Raw genomic sequence first — 14,847 nt, forward strand, 5'->3', positions numbered from 1 at the left:
TAACCCACTGAGCCACCCAGGCACCCTACTGGGTCTTTTTAACTTTAGCCATAGCTGGGGGTATGGAGTGGGATCTCCTGGTGATTTCATTTGCATTTCTGGAATGACGAGTGCTGGGAGGTATCATTTATGTGCTTTTTTGGGTCACCCATATATCATTTTTGGCGACCTGTCTGTCTGAATATTTTGACTACTTTTAAAAATTGGGTTGTCTTACTCGGTTGTGAGAATTTTTCTAGATTTAAGTCCATTGTTGGATATATGTTTTGCAAATATTTTCTCTTGGTGGCTTGCCTTTTCCTTTTCATAAATGTTCCTTGAAGTGAATACATTTTTTATTTTGATGAAGTCCACTTCTTTTTTTTTTTTTTTTTTTGAGTCTGTGCTTTTTGTACCCTATTTAAGAAAATTTGCAAAATCCAAGATCACGGAGATTTTCTTTCATGTTTTCTCCTACATGCTTCATAGTTTTGGCTCTGATGTTTAGGTCTAGTACCCATTCTGAGTTACCTTTTGTAGCTGGCGAGAGGTGAGGAGTGAAGTCCCTAATTCTTTCCCTTTTTCTCCCCCGCGCCTTTATTGCTTTGTTCCTTCCTTCCTCCTGCCTGCCCTCCATTCCTTCCTTGAATGCAAATACCAATTTTTCCCCTACCATTTTCTGGTAAAAAGGTTGTCTTTCTCCTATAGAGTTGCCTTGACATCTTTGTCAAAAATTAATTGACCATGGAATCCATAACATGGATGGATCTATTTCTGGATCTGTTCTGTTCCATTTATCTGCACGTCTGTCTTTATGGTATTACCATACTGTCTTGAATACTGTATTTTATATCAAATACTGAAATCATGTAGTGTAGCTCTGCCAGAATTTTTCTTCCTTTTCAAAGTGATTTTTTGTTTTGTTTTGTTTTTTTTGTCTTGTTTTTTGGCTATTCTAGTTTCTTTGCATTTCCACATATATTTAGAATCAGCTGTACAGTTTTTACAGAGAAGCCTGCTGGGGTGAGTGGAATTGCTTGAGGACAGTTGGCATCTTAACAGTAATAAGTTTTTTGATCCATGAACATGCTATGTCTATTTATTTAGAAATTCCTCAATTTCACTCAGTAATATTTTGTAGTTTTCAGTGTACAGTTTTTTTTTTTTTTTAAGATTTCTTATTCATTTGAGACAGAGAGAGAGCCTGAGCAGGGGAGAGAGGCAGAGGGAGAGGAAGAAGCAGACTCCTTGCTGAACAGGGAGCCTAACATGTGGCTTGATCCCAGGATTCTGGGATCATGAGCTGAGACACAGGCAGATGCTTAACCATCTGAGCCACCCAGGTGCCAGAAGTGTTCAGTTCTTGCCCATGTTTTTAAAAATGTCTCCCTAAGTACTTAATATTTTTTATTTTATTATAAATGTAATTATAAAAAATTTCTGATTATTTGTTGGTGGTAGGTACAAATAAATATGTTTTAAAGATTATTTATTCGAGGGCACCTGGGTGGCTCAGTGGGTTAAAGCCTCTGCCTTCAGCTCAGGTCATGATCCCAGGATCCTGGGATCGAGCCCCACATTGGGCTCTCTGTTCCGCGGGAAGCCTGCTTCCCCTCTCTCTCTTCCTGCCTCTCTGCCTACTTGTGATCTCTGTCTGTCAAATAAATAGAATCTTTAAAGATTATTTATTCGAGAGAGAAGGGGAGAGAATCTTTGAGCAGACTGCCTGCTGAGCACAGAGCCCAACACAGTCTGATCCATGACCCTGAGGTCATGACCTGTGCTGAAACCAAGAGTTGGATGCTTAACTGACTGAGCTGCCCGGGTGCTCGTATATATAGAGAGAAATATATTTTTCTAAAATATTGGTTTTATATACTACAACCTTACTAAACTTGCTAATTTATTTGAGTAGGTTTTGTTCCTTCTCTAGAATTTTCTATGTAAATGGTCATGTTAACTACACATGAAGATAGTTTCACTTTTCAGATGTACTTTTTACCTTTCAAATCCACACATATTTTATTTATCTTTCTTGCCTTATTACACTGGCTAGAATCTCTAGTATAATATTGAATAAAAGTGGCAAAAGCTGATATGCTTCCTTTTCTCTGCTCTTAGGAGGAGAAAACATTTAGGCTTTTACCAGTAAAAACCATGTTATCTGTAGCTTTTTTTGTAGATGCCCTTTATCAAAAGAACTTCCCTTCTACCCCTAGTTTCTGAGAATTTTTGTCATTAATAAGGGTTAGCATTTGCCAAATGCTCTTTCTGTACTTCCTGATACAATTAGATGGTTTTTCCTTTTTACTATGTTAATATGATTAATTATAATAATTTATAATATAGAAGGACTGTTTAGAATATTAAGTCAGCCTGGTTAGGATGAAATCTGCTTGACCATGATGTATTATCTTTTTTGTATGCTATATTTATTTTTCTAAAATATTACTGAGATTTCTTGCATCTGTATTCTTGAAGAATATTTGTCTGTAGATGTTTTGTAATGTCTTGGTCTGATTTTGGTATCAGGGTGATACTGGGCTTAGTGATTGAGTTGGGAAGTATTCCCTCTTCAGTTTTCTAGGTGAGTTTGTATAGAACAGATACCATTGCAATTCTTATTATTTGGTAGAATTAACCAATGAAACTATCTTTTGGGGAAAGTTTTTAGCTATAAATTCATGTCTATAATAGATGCAGGACTGCATATTCAGGTTATCTGATTCATCTTCAGTGAGCTTTGTTTGTATTTTTCAAAGAATTTGTCCATTTCACTTACGTTGTTGAATTTATTGGCATCTAGTTTTTTATAATATTCTTTTCTTATCCCCTTATTGTCTTTGGGGTCTGTAGTGACATCACTTCTCTCATTCATAATATTCTATATTTGCATTTCTCTGTTTCATGTTTAGTTTGGTTGCTGGCTTATCTGCTTTAGTGATCTTTCAAAGAACCAGTTCTTGGTTTTATTGATTTGTCTCTGAATACTGTTTTATTGATTTCTGCTCTTCATTATTTCTTTTGTTCAATTTGGTTTTATTTTGCTTTGTTTTTTTTCTAGTTTGTTTAGAAGCTTTAGTCATTGATTTGAGACTGTCATCTTTTCTAATATAGGCATTTAGTGCTATGAAATTCCCTCTAATCATTGTGTTAGCTATATCCCACAAATTCCAATATGTTATGCTCACATTTTCACTTAGTGAATCTTTTAATTTATTATTAGGAAGCTTTAGATCCGAGTTAGTAATTCCATAGGGCTTCATCTTTCATGATCTTAATGCCCTGCTTCATTTTTCTGCATAGTAATCTGGATACATTTTTAAAAGCACCTCAGCTCTTTTTAGAATGAGAAGAGGAAGCAAAGAAAGAAGTATTAAGACAATTATGTAAAATTACCTTTTGCAGGGAGAGATTTAGCTTGTAAAGAAGACTCTTTTACAGGGAAAATGTTATGAGTTGCTGGAATCTTATGAAATATGAATTTAGTGGATTTGTTTTTTGCAATAGTTAAAGTGGCCAGAAATTAACTAGAATTTAAACTAGGGTTAGGTACTAATAACTTGAACTTGTTTATTGCTTGGTATTTTGTCAATTTATTGCATTTCTTCTCTGTCCCTGGTTCATTCATGTGGAAGCCATTATTGTTGGCTACCTGTTACTTTAATGACAAAGGGAATGGGGTTCACAGACATTAAATGATTTACTCAAGTTCATGTAACTTCTAAGTGATGGGTCTAGAATTCCAATACAAGTTCTTTTTGATCCAAGCCTATGTTTTTTTGGTCTATGCCACTGGTTCTCAAATTATGGTCTTCTATCAGCAGTGATAGCATTACTTGGGAACTTACTAGACATTCAAATTCTTTCTCCCTCTAGGCCTAATGAATCATGGATCTTAGAAGTGGGACCTGGTGGTCTGTGGTTTAGCATAGCTTTGAGTGATTCTGCTGCATAGTCAAGTTTGATGACTGCTGCCCCCTATCCTGGTTCTCAGTCATGACCACAAATAGTAATCACCTGGTGCTTGTGTCCTGCCAGCTTGACTAATGGGAGTTTTGAAAGCTTTCCAGTTGATTCTAATGTGCAGCCAATGTTAACAACCACTGCTACTCACCATAGTACCTCTATGAGTCACATTAATGACTCAGAATGTTTTCAGATTAATGTCACTGGGTTCCAACAATCGTCTTTCTCTCCAGGTCATAAAGGTTGACACCTGCTCTCAAAATGACAAGCTGGATTCAGAGCCAGGGGAAAGGAACCTCTCAGAAGAAGAGACCTGTAGCAAGAACTGGCTCACAGTATCCCAATTTAGTCAGATAAGTATGTAACAGTCTACTCTTGGATCTCAAAAAGTTTGGGAAAGTTTCCTCATTGTGTTCCCAGACCACTGGTGGTCCCTGCTGTTCTTTCAAGTGGAGATGGAGGAATGAGAGGGTGGCAGTATCCATTTAGAAACATAACTCTTTTTGATTTTTAATTTTTATGAAAACTATGGAAACTATTCCATTCGTTTAATGGAATAGTTGTTGGGATCCAGAAAAATTAAGGTTCAGTCAGTTTCATATTCAGAGCTGTTAAATCTGGCTCAGGGATTTTTCATTTAGTATGATGTATGGAGTGGGGTTGTCTCATGTTATAAATTCTCAAGGTTCATGAAACGTTGATATGAACCCTTACACAGAACTCGGTGGGATGAGTTGTGGTTGGTTATTTATTACTCTTGACATACAGTATTTATTCCATGGGCAAGTATCCCTTAATGGTGGTTTGTAAAGGAGAAAAGATGGATCAGCTGGCTACAAATGAAAACTCTGAGGTAGGCAGAGAGTGTGAAATAAGCCTGGACAAGTAGGATAAGGCCAAATTATGAACAGAATTGGGAGCAACGGTCAGAACTTTGAACTTCTTTTGTTACATGGTAAGAGATCATTACCAGCTCTTTTTTTAAAAAAAATTATTTTCTTTCACACATTTGAGGTTTAGTCTTACTTAGGCGAAGCCCTGTGCAACTGTTTGACAGGCAGCCTCCCATCCAGGGATGCGGGGACCATGTTCTGACCATGCTGCAGCTCTGTCATGCATGTTCAATGTGGGGCTTCCAAGATCTCTGCAGGGCATCTCCGTGGATGCCATGGCAAGACAGAATGCAGTTAATATCTATATTTTGTTTATCCATTAATTAGTGGACACTTGGGTTGTTCCCCCATCTTGGCCACTATGAACAATACCGTCACGAGTGTGTGTGTGCAAATCTCTTCTTTGATGTGGTCTCTTCCCTACCTTTCTTTGTGGGGTTTGTTCTACCAGTCTTCAGGTCAATTTTTGGAGTATTTAGGATACTCCTAGTTGTATCTAGTTATCTAGTTATCTAGATAGTTATCTAGTTGTATTTATGGGAAGAGGCAAGGCTTGGGTCCTCCCTCTCTATCACCATCTTCCTCACACTCCCTCTTACTAATTTTTAAACAGAAGGAACTATGTGATCAGGTCTCATAAATATTTACAATTACTTGAAATACTGAAGTTAAGGTAAAATAGACACTGTATTGAAATCTATGTTATTATGCTTCTTTAAAACCTTGCTTTGTCTTATGGTTGGTGGTTTTCAACCAAGGGCCAATTTTGTACACATCCCACCTCTCTTTCCTGGGACATTTGACAATGTCTGAAGACTTTTGGTTATGACAACTAAGGGAGGTACAGGTATTCTTGACTTCTAGTGGGTAGAGGCCAAAGATGCTGCTAAACATCCCACTACAATGCATGGGATGGTCTCTTTCCTCCCGAAAAGGAATTAGCCAGAACAAAATGTCAGTGCCAAGGTTGAGAAACCCTGATTTATATTTGAAAATACTCAATTGTCTGTTAAATCTCTGTGAATCAAATGGACTCTAAGCTGAAAGAGACATTAGAAATTAAATTATTCAGAACCCCCTTAACCTACAGATATAACTAGAGAGCTTAATTATTGTCTTGCCTTAAAGCACACAGTTTATAAGAGCCTACAGTACGGAATAAACCCAAATACCATACCTGAAGATACGATTGATTCTAGGACCAGTTGCCAATGTATTCATTTTATTTATAAATGTTTATTTATAATCTGATATTTAAGTTGTATGTTTTTCTTAAATTATTCAAGTCCTTTTTTTATCGAGATATAATTGACATATTAGTTTTATGTGTACAACATGATTTGGTGTATGTGTATGTGTATGTATGGAGTGAAATGATTGCTGCAAGTTAAGTCTTTTGCATAGTTACAATTTTTTCCCTTGTAATGAGGATGTTCAAAGATTCCTTCTTTCAGCAACTTTCAAATATACACTATTGTTAACTACAGTCACCATGCTGTACATTACTTCCCAGGACTGACTTATCTTACAGTTGGGAGTCTGTACCTGAGACCGCCTTCACCCATTTCACTCGCCCCCCAACTCCCGAGTTGTTTCTTTCCAGTGACTTTCAAATAGAAAAAGATGCAGGTGGCAGGAGGGTTCTGGGAAAGAATCTTAAGTCTGATGATTAGAAAGAAGATGTAGGGAAATAGGCTGACTCCAGGTACCTAGTTAATCTGAGGAGACCAGGAGGCCCACTGTCTACCTGTCTACTGTCCACTAGGAAAAGTATATTTTTAACTTTTCCTAAAGGTATTTTAATTTTAGTTTTGCACTCTCATTGAAGCCATATTGATCATACCTTTACAATATTATCAAAATGTCATATGACATTTTGTGATTTTTCTCCCAATAGATTTTTTGCACTGTGTGTGTGTGTGTGTGTGTGTATATATTTTTGGCAAAAAAAAATCATTAGAGAAAAAAATGACTGCTCTTATTTCTTATCCTCCTACATTTAGCCTGGGACTCTTAAGCATTATTCTCAGAATTAATCTAGATCAATAATTTAATTATTATTGGGCAGCTACTACACGCCAGTAATGCTGCAAGTACTGGTATAAAAACTAACGACAATAATGATCCTTGCCATCCTTTTTAAGAAAGAGCTGAAAACGAAACGTGTCGTCTGGCATTCTTTTCTGTCTTTTGTTTTTGTTTTATTTTTTTCGGGTAGCCTACTATGATGCTTCATGCAGTTGTTAAGGAAGGTTGCCCTAACACTTTGGAATGAAAATTTCATGTGTTTTACATCAAGCATGGACAATAGGGTGTAGGAGAACAATTTGGAGTGAAAATTTCATGTGTTTTACGTAAAGCATGGACAAAAAAGATTCACTAAAGGTGTCCTTCTGTAGGGAGGACTCAAGTTACGGATCACTTAGTGCTTGACTTTGATTAGAGAGCATAAATTATTATAAATGTAAAGGAAACTACTGGCGAATAGAAATACTGTAGAATATATAGCTTTCAACCACTTGCGGAAAAAAAAGGACAAAAGAATCTTGGTAACACTTGCTAAAAAGAGAAAAAGAAGCTATATTCAAATTTAGATGAATGCACTATGTTCAGATCTTTCTATTTAGGAATGTGATTTGAATGTAACACATTTTCAAGCATTCTCTAATTTTTTTCCTTTCTTTTAACAAGGTCTAGAACCCTCTATATTTCAGAAAATGAAAACGAAAGAAATGGAACAGCATGTTCTCCAAGTCAGTGATTATCTAAAGCAGTCGCAAGAGGTAAAAACATCTTATTTGATATTAAAAAAAAATCTTATACGCACTTCTGTAATTCCTTGACTGTGTCTGTTTTACCTTTATGACCCTTAATTGGCTTTTACTTTTTATTGGTACTACATTTAAATCCTTGCTTTGAATATACACTCAGATTTTTTTCTACTCCCCTTCAGCCCCACCCCCACCCTTTTTTTCTTCTCTTGTTGGTTTTCCTCCGTTCAGTTGATTGTCCACCAGTAATTCATCATGAGTGTTTTTAGCCTGAAAGATAAATAAGTCAGGAATTTTTGAAAATGTGCTGAAGTTTGTGAATGTTGCCAGGTGGAAGAAACATAGGTATCTTCAATCTGCTTTCAGGGGTGGGGCTAGAGTCAACCGATCAAAACCCCTGGGAGGCAGATTGAGCCCAATTTGAGCTGGAGCTTTTAGCAACTGGAGCTTTCTAAGGATGGGATGGTTTATTTCCTGAAGTAGGAAGCCCTTCGCTTGGTGTGGTTTGGCAAACAGACGGAGCCGGCCTCTCTGCAGACGTGCTGCAGGGGATTTGGGCATTGCCGCGTGTAGGGGCCTCCAACACTGAGGGTCTGTGATGTTACAGCCTGTGTTCCTTACCGTCTGCAAATATGTGCTCGCTTTCCTGCCATCGACCGTGTGGGAAGCACGAGATCTAACTGTGGCCATGGTTTGGACATTATTTCGATGAACTCAGAAACTCTGTCCACATCACCTACATTAAAAGCCTCATGAATGTGATCTGTGGAAGGTTCAAACTAAAATGTAAGACTGCTTGGAGGGGAGTGGAGGCAAGAACCTGTCTGCCATTCCCAGGTTTCAGGGCCAGGTATGGTAATTAACCTCTGAGCTTCGTTAGCTGTGTCTCTAATATGGGACCAGTGCCATCCTTGGGAGATTATTGGTCGTGGATAACAAAAATAGGACCACGGGAAGTACCTAGAGTGATGCCTGGAATGTAGTAGGTTTCAAGAAGTCATAGTTGAGTCTACCTAGGAATTAGAATGATAAATTCCAAGTAATGTTATTCTAAGTAATTATCCACCGAAACAACAGTGTCCTGATAGAGGACATAGGGATATAATGATTGATGTTTCTTGTCAACCTAGACCTTCCTTCCTTCTTTCCTGTCATTAACTGTTCACACTCATTTCTGTATATTGTGTTTCCTCTGGGATGTCCCCATGTAAGTAATTTCATCCTGTTAAAGTCAGTCAACACACTGAATTGTTCAGAGATTGTGCTGACATTATACATCTTTCTAACTTGAGTTTCCTGCATCCAGTGAAAGAGAAATACTGAGTTAGAGGAGATGGGTTGGAGAGCTGGGGGAGGGCGGAGAACTATCCCCTTCAAGGTGTGTGTTTTTGCAAATGTTATTACTGGAAGCCTGGGGTGGGTGAGTGTTGGGTGAACAGGTAATGACCTTTCCCTTCTGCTCAGGATCCGAGCAGAAACTCTTCGTGGAGCTCCAGGAGCACGGCCCTCAATAGGAACTCCCCGTGAGTATTTTGCAGTGTCTGTTTTTAAGCATCATTGGCTTCTATTTTTTTTAAGCCTGATTTGTAACAGAGGTTTAATTGGGTCGGAAAAAGAGGGAAAAGAAAGTGTTTCCAATGACAATATTTTCCTTTTGTCGTAAGACAAAACTTGTTATTCTCCAAGTTTTCCCGTTTCTGGCAATAAGATCCCACCTCATTGCCTTCTAAGAAAATAATAAAACAGGTACTCCCCACAGCAGATTAAGCATTTGTCTTTTCAATGTCAAAAAAGCACACGCGGAATCATGAGTTTCCCATCTTTTCTGACAGATAAGATTGTGACATTTGCATTCAGGAATAGGAACAAGCCTGTCTGGCTGAAAGAAAAAGACTGAAGACCAGATAGTTCTAAAAAACTTTTTTCCAAATTTTTAATTTCAGTTTTTGAGGTTGATCTTTTTCATTTTTGGTTTCTCATGAGCATCCCAAGTGTCTGTCAAAGCAGTCACCGTTCAAGGATGGAGACAAAACAGAGGGAAGACAGGGACCAGAAGAGAGGGGAGCTAGAGAACCCCCATGGTGTAGGCTAGAGTTTTTCCCTGGAATTTTATTTATTCAGAGAAATGAAGTTGGAAAACCAGCCAAGCAGAATGATTCTGTTTGGTTCGTAGTATTTTCTGGACCTTTCTAGTTAACATCATCAAAGGATCCTTCTGGCTCTGGGGCCCGAACTCAAAGCTGTCTTCTGTATGAAGGGCCAGTTGATACCAGGCAAGTGGAATGTGACTTCCAGTCTGCAGCCAGCTCCATTCGAGGTGGCCTTTCAAAGTTGTTTGTTTTTTTCTGGAACTCCCATCCAGGTCTCTGTGTGCAAGCCTGCCTCTAGACTTCGGGTGCACATGACTTTCCCCTCCCAGAGGTTCGGTAGTGGGGCTCATGCCGAGTGGTGGGTTATTGCAGCATGAAATTAAACAATAATTGTAATTGTACTCTCTTCCCTAAGGACCTTCAATACCAGAGATACTCTTTGAACGCGTTTATTCAGACTTGCCCATGGCCACTTGTGCACTTGAGCAGGGCAAGTGACAATTTACAGAGAGCTAATCTCAGCCCGTGAACATCTAGGGGCCACGTGGGCTAATGAAACTGATTTGTAGGCTTGTCCAGAGACATTCGCAGACTCATTTGTAGGCATCTGTTTTGCATAGTTCAGGAACCCTTTTGTTTAATTGATCCGGAACAACACAAACACGGTTAAATCTTATATGTGTCGTGTGATCATATAGCTAATTAAAAACAAAACCAACAACTGCTTTTCGACTAGCTTAGGGCATGCACAGTAAGTGAATTATATGCATATGCGGTGCTCACTTTTTTATGAAAATAATTGTAGGGTTGCAAACCATTTCTCTGTTGATAGAGGTAGAGGTCAAACGACACTTCTCTTTCAAAGAAAGTCTACATACATACACGCATACATACACATGGACGTACAGACTCTGTATTGTTACTGTTGTACTTATTTTTCCTTTCTTATTTGTCACTGAAAAATTTAAAGCAGTTTCTAAACAACTTCAATTTTTCATACAGGTTGAGAAGTTCAAATGGAATTGACAGTAAGTTTTTTATATTTAAAGATGTTATTTTTTTAAAATCCCATTAATAGCAAGGTTGCCTCTCCTACTGAGATTTCTGCAGTCCTTGAAATTCTGTATGTGATTTTTGTCTACCGTAGGAAGTAGAAAGTTCAATAGAAAAGTAGGAAGTTGATGGTCTTCACATAAATCAGAATTGATGTCTGGTTTACAGTTCTGGTTTTTTTTTTAATTGCCCATTTCAGACAGTGATTTTCCAGTTTTCTCTGTGAGTGAGAGTGTTCCCACTGAGTTCACTTCGACTGTTCAGCAAGTCTGTTTGTCTGTTACATACCGCTCACGAAGAGCCCTTCGTCTTGTATGTGGATACCTTTTCCTGTATGGCTTCCGTAGGACTCTGTGCCCCAAGTGGCTGAGTAAGGCTTGGTCATAGGAGACAACTCCCTGGCAAAGCCACTGTCAAGGCTGTTCTCAAACTTGACCACACTCTACAAGCTCCTTTTCAGGTTCTTGACCTCTTGACGCTGATTGGGCCCTTTCTCTTCCCCAGCCCTGTGTGTCTCGCTCTCTCTGGTTCCCAGTCATCAGCTTTGCCTCCATCCTGCCCCGACCCCATCCTTAGGAGCTGTGTTGCTCTGGCCCATGGCTTCTGCCTTAGAGCCTCTAATATTTATTTTCCCATGTAAAAAGTTTTGCCCTTGATTTTATGCTAGCTTTCGGGTGGGTCTCTCTCCCTTTGTACTTTCCTGTGTTCCCACTGGAGTTACATTTCTGAACAATAATTCATCACTTACGTCCAGGTTTCCAGTGGCTTCCCATTACCTACAGGATAGGCTGCAAATCCCTTCATCTTTCTCCGGCGTCAGTGAGGGCCCTCATCCAAATATACAGGCTCATGTTCATTCTTCCACTCAACATTTCTACCCTGAGGAATATGACAACCTACCTATCTGTCCCTTCCCTTGGGTGTCTACAGGCATCTCAAACCAGATGCGCCACCTCCTGCCTCACCCGTCTTAGGAAATGGCGACTCCATCCTTCCAGTTGCTGAGGCCAAGGTCTTGCCGTCATACTCTATGCCCATTTTCCCACAGCTCCACGTCCAAACCATCGGTATCCTCCAAAATATATCAAGAACCTGATCACTTGGCTACCTTCACGTACCACTTTTCATCTCCTCCGTGGATTACAGGCTGACCTCCAAACTATTGCTCTCTGAGGGGCGATTTCCAGAGCGCAGTCAGAATAACACTTTGAAACTGAAAGTCAGATCAAGTCACTCTTCTGCTCATGTGGCATCTAATCTCACTCTGTAAAAGTCCAGATGTGGTCTACAAAGCCCTGTTGATCTACTGCTCCTCCTCCAGCTCTCCAACCTCATGTCCTCTCAGCACAGCCCACTCTGGCCACACTCTCCCTGGTCCTGCCTCAGGGCATTTGCACCTGCTGTCACTCTGCCTGGAATTTTGCATCATTTTTCCATATGACTTATCTATCTCTCCCTTTGGGCCTATGCTCATATTTCACCTTTTCACAGAGGCTTTGACTTGCCATCCTTAAAATAATAAGCTCCCTTTCTCCCACTTTCTAGCCCTCTAACTTGATATATATGTAATACTATATGTACTATATATTTACTTTATTTTCTCTTTCTTCTCACTAAAAGGTAGCCAGAGATTGTGTCTGTTTTTACACTGGTCTTTTTCTTAAGCACCTAGTAGGTGTTGAATAAATACGTGTTGGATGAATGTGAACAAATCCTCACAGCTCCTTAAACGAGCCGGGATTGAAACTCAGCATTATCAGATTCAGATGCCCACACTCTTTAAGAATATCACGTTGTTTGTCTATGAAGGTTTCATAAGCCTCTGTGTACATCTCTGGTCTGTTACCTAGCCAGCTGTGTTGTAACTATAGTTCACAGGTGCTTAGCTCCCAGTATTTCACATTTTCTTTTTTTCTAGGGTGGGAGCCACAACTTACTCAGATCTGTCCTGGCTAGCAGGACCTAAAGCGGGAGCTGAATATGTTTTTATTTTTTATTATTGAATGGATTCAAAAAGAAAGGGCCTTTTCTGCTGATCTTACTTTTTACGAAGCACCCCCAGAGGAAGGGATTTTTGTTCCTTTCCTTATCCGGCAACAAGAAGCCAGTGAGATCTGTGAAATTGGGTTCATTATACTGCTTCCTCTACTAGGTATAAAGCAGGTACTACCATGAGACTAAAGCTCTCCACTTTAATTTTAATTTTATGAAATGGCAAAACTGTTGCAAGGGATTTCTCTGGAGACTTGTACTTTAGGACTTGAGCAGATAGAGGAGAACGAGTTAAGCCTGCAGGAGGTGAGCCCATCAAACAAGTCCCTTGGTGTCCTAGTCTCCGCCCACTCCTTTGTTTCTGGTACATGCCTCTTAATTTGTTTTCATCACTTTGTTGTCATTTTAGGTCAGTGAAGTAGACTGCTAATAACTTGGTATTAATAATGTCTTCATATGGGTACTGCATCTTGGTGGGAGCGCAGAGAATTGTGCTTTGGGGATGTCAAGAGGTGTGATGGGCAGCCTAGTGCCTTCTGCAACCCAGAGGTGTAATTGGTTCAGAGAAAATGCATCTTTGAGGCTAATATTACCTGTCTTTCTTCAATTCCCTATATAAATATGTTTGGAGATATTACATTGATGATTGGAAGCTGTCAGGATACCATGCCCAATAATGTGGTTAAAGAATATTAGGCCATCTCTCTCAAATACGGAGAAGCCGTTCCGATGAACCTGTTCAATAATAACTTTGAAAGCAATATATTCATAAGCATGTATTTATCTCCAGCCAAGTAATTAAAATGCCAATCTTCTCTACAATTTCAGAAATCTCAGCCTCCTTAAAAAGCCCTCCAGAGCCTCGCCATCATTATTCAGGTAGGAAGCATGTGCGCCTTGACGCGTCAGCTGAGCTAAAAGTCTGCGATTCTGCAGTTGTAAACAGAAATATTGATGAATCGCCAAGTATTGACATGATTCCCGACTTGAAAGGCTGTGCGTTCACTCTCGTGAGAAGAGCATTCAGACTTCTTACCTTGCCATTTATTTGGGAAAACAAGTTGTTAGGATTTAAGAGATTGTGGGATTAAAAAAAAAAATGTATGGGCAAGTGCCAAATGGTGAAGAAAAGTGACCTCGGCGTCTAAACATTCCTTACAAGCCCAAAGCCAGACATCTCCGTATTTTAGATTGGGGCCGGAAACGAGTTCTTTAAAGGAGGATTTTATACCCTCACTGGCCCTCAGCAAACACAGCCTCTGAATGAAGGCCAGCCCCTGCGAGTAGGTCCCACAAAGACACCTGACAAGGGTGTTATTTAACAAGATGTCAAGGGCCTTGACTCTCGTAAGCAATATCGCTTCACGGCGCTTCGGCTGGCTTCCTTTCAGAGTGGGAATAATTGTACTTGCCCTTCCTGAGGAACAGTCTGCCAAAGGGCTAGCTGGGAGCGAAGAGGGGAACACTTTGAAATGCAGAGCCATAGAACAACCAACTGGACTTGTGCCACTGGTTGGTCTTTTGCTTGCCGTTGCTCTCAGCACTGGAGGAGATGAGACACGGGCAAGGTCTTCGATACAGTCTAAAGCTCAGCCCCAGCATACAAGGTCGGTGGTGTGACACATACCATTAGTATCATGTCAAGGTCACGTGCTCAGGGCCCAGTAAGAGCCTCCCTTATCCTGAATTCTCCCCCGTGCAGGATTCCGGACTACATTCCGTGCCCTTCGAACTGCGTCTTTGAGCTCAGCTCGTAATCCAATATTTTGACTCTGGCTGTCAACTTTAGAAAGTCTGCTGAAGAATACTGTGGCTCATATTGACTCTGATATGTTAGGGTACAGCTCTCAACAGGAAAATGCAGATCACTTGCTTCTAATTAAAACTGGCCTTCAGTTCTCTCTGGAAAAGAAGGTGAACTGTGCAAAGTCAACAGTAGATGTCCCCACAGTCCACTGTGTGCTCGGTGTGCTCTGGAAAAGGAAAACCAGAGAAAGGAAGATCACAGAACCCTCTTTAAAAGAAAGTTCCACATACGTATGGATGAGTCTGTGATTTGGTATTCAGGAGAGGGGAGGTAATAGCCCCACTCAGACCACG

General features: G+C 39.8%; 1 protein-coding gene across 1 annotated transcript in view; it reads left to right on the forward strand.

Annotated features, from left to right (window-relative positions):
- The window catches only part of TRPM6 (transient receptor potential cation channel subfamily M member 6), a 174,686-nt gene that overhangs the window by 138,802 nt on the left and 21,037 nt on the right, over nucleotides 1-14,847 (forward strand). The window contains exons 28-32 of the mRNA XM_045085383.1: nucleotides 4,182-4,305; nucleotides 7,533-7,624; nucleotides 9,077-9,135; nucleotides 10,705-10,730; nucleotides 13,576-13,626. Coding sequence (XP_044941318.1) covers nucleotides 4,182-4,305; nucleotides 7,533-7,624; nucleotides 9,077-9,135; nucleotides 10,705-10,730; nucleotides 13,576-13,626 — 352 coding nt within the window. The remainder of the gene's footprint in view (nucleotides 1-4,181; nucleotides 4,306-7,532; nucleotides 7,625-9,076; nucleotides 9,136-10,704; nucleotides 10,731-13,575; nucleotides 13,627-14,847) is intronic.

Source organism: Mustela putorius, unplaced genomic scaffold, assembly GCF_011764305.1.
Source record: "Mustela putorius furo isolate JIRA1106 unplaced genomic scaffold, ASM1176430v1.1 tig00000854_pilon_pilon_pilon, whole genome shotgun sequence".
Lineage (NCBI taxonomy): Eukaryota > Metazoa > Chordata > Mammalia > Carnivora > Mustelidae > Mustela > Mustela putorius.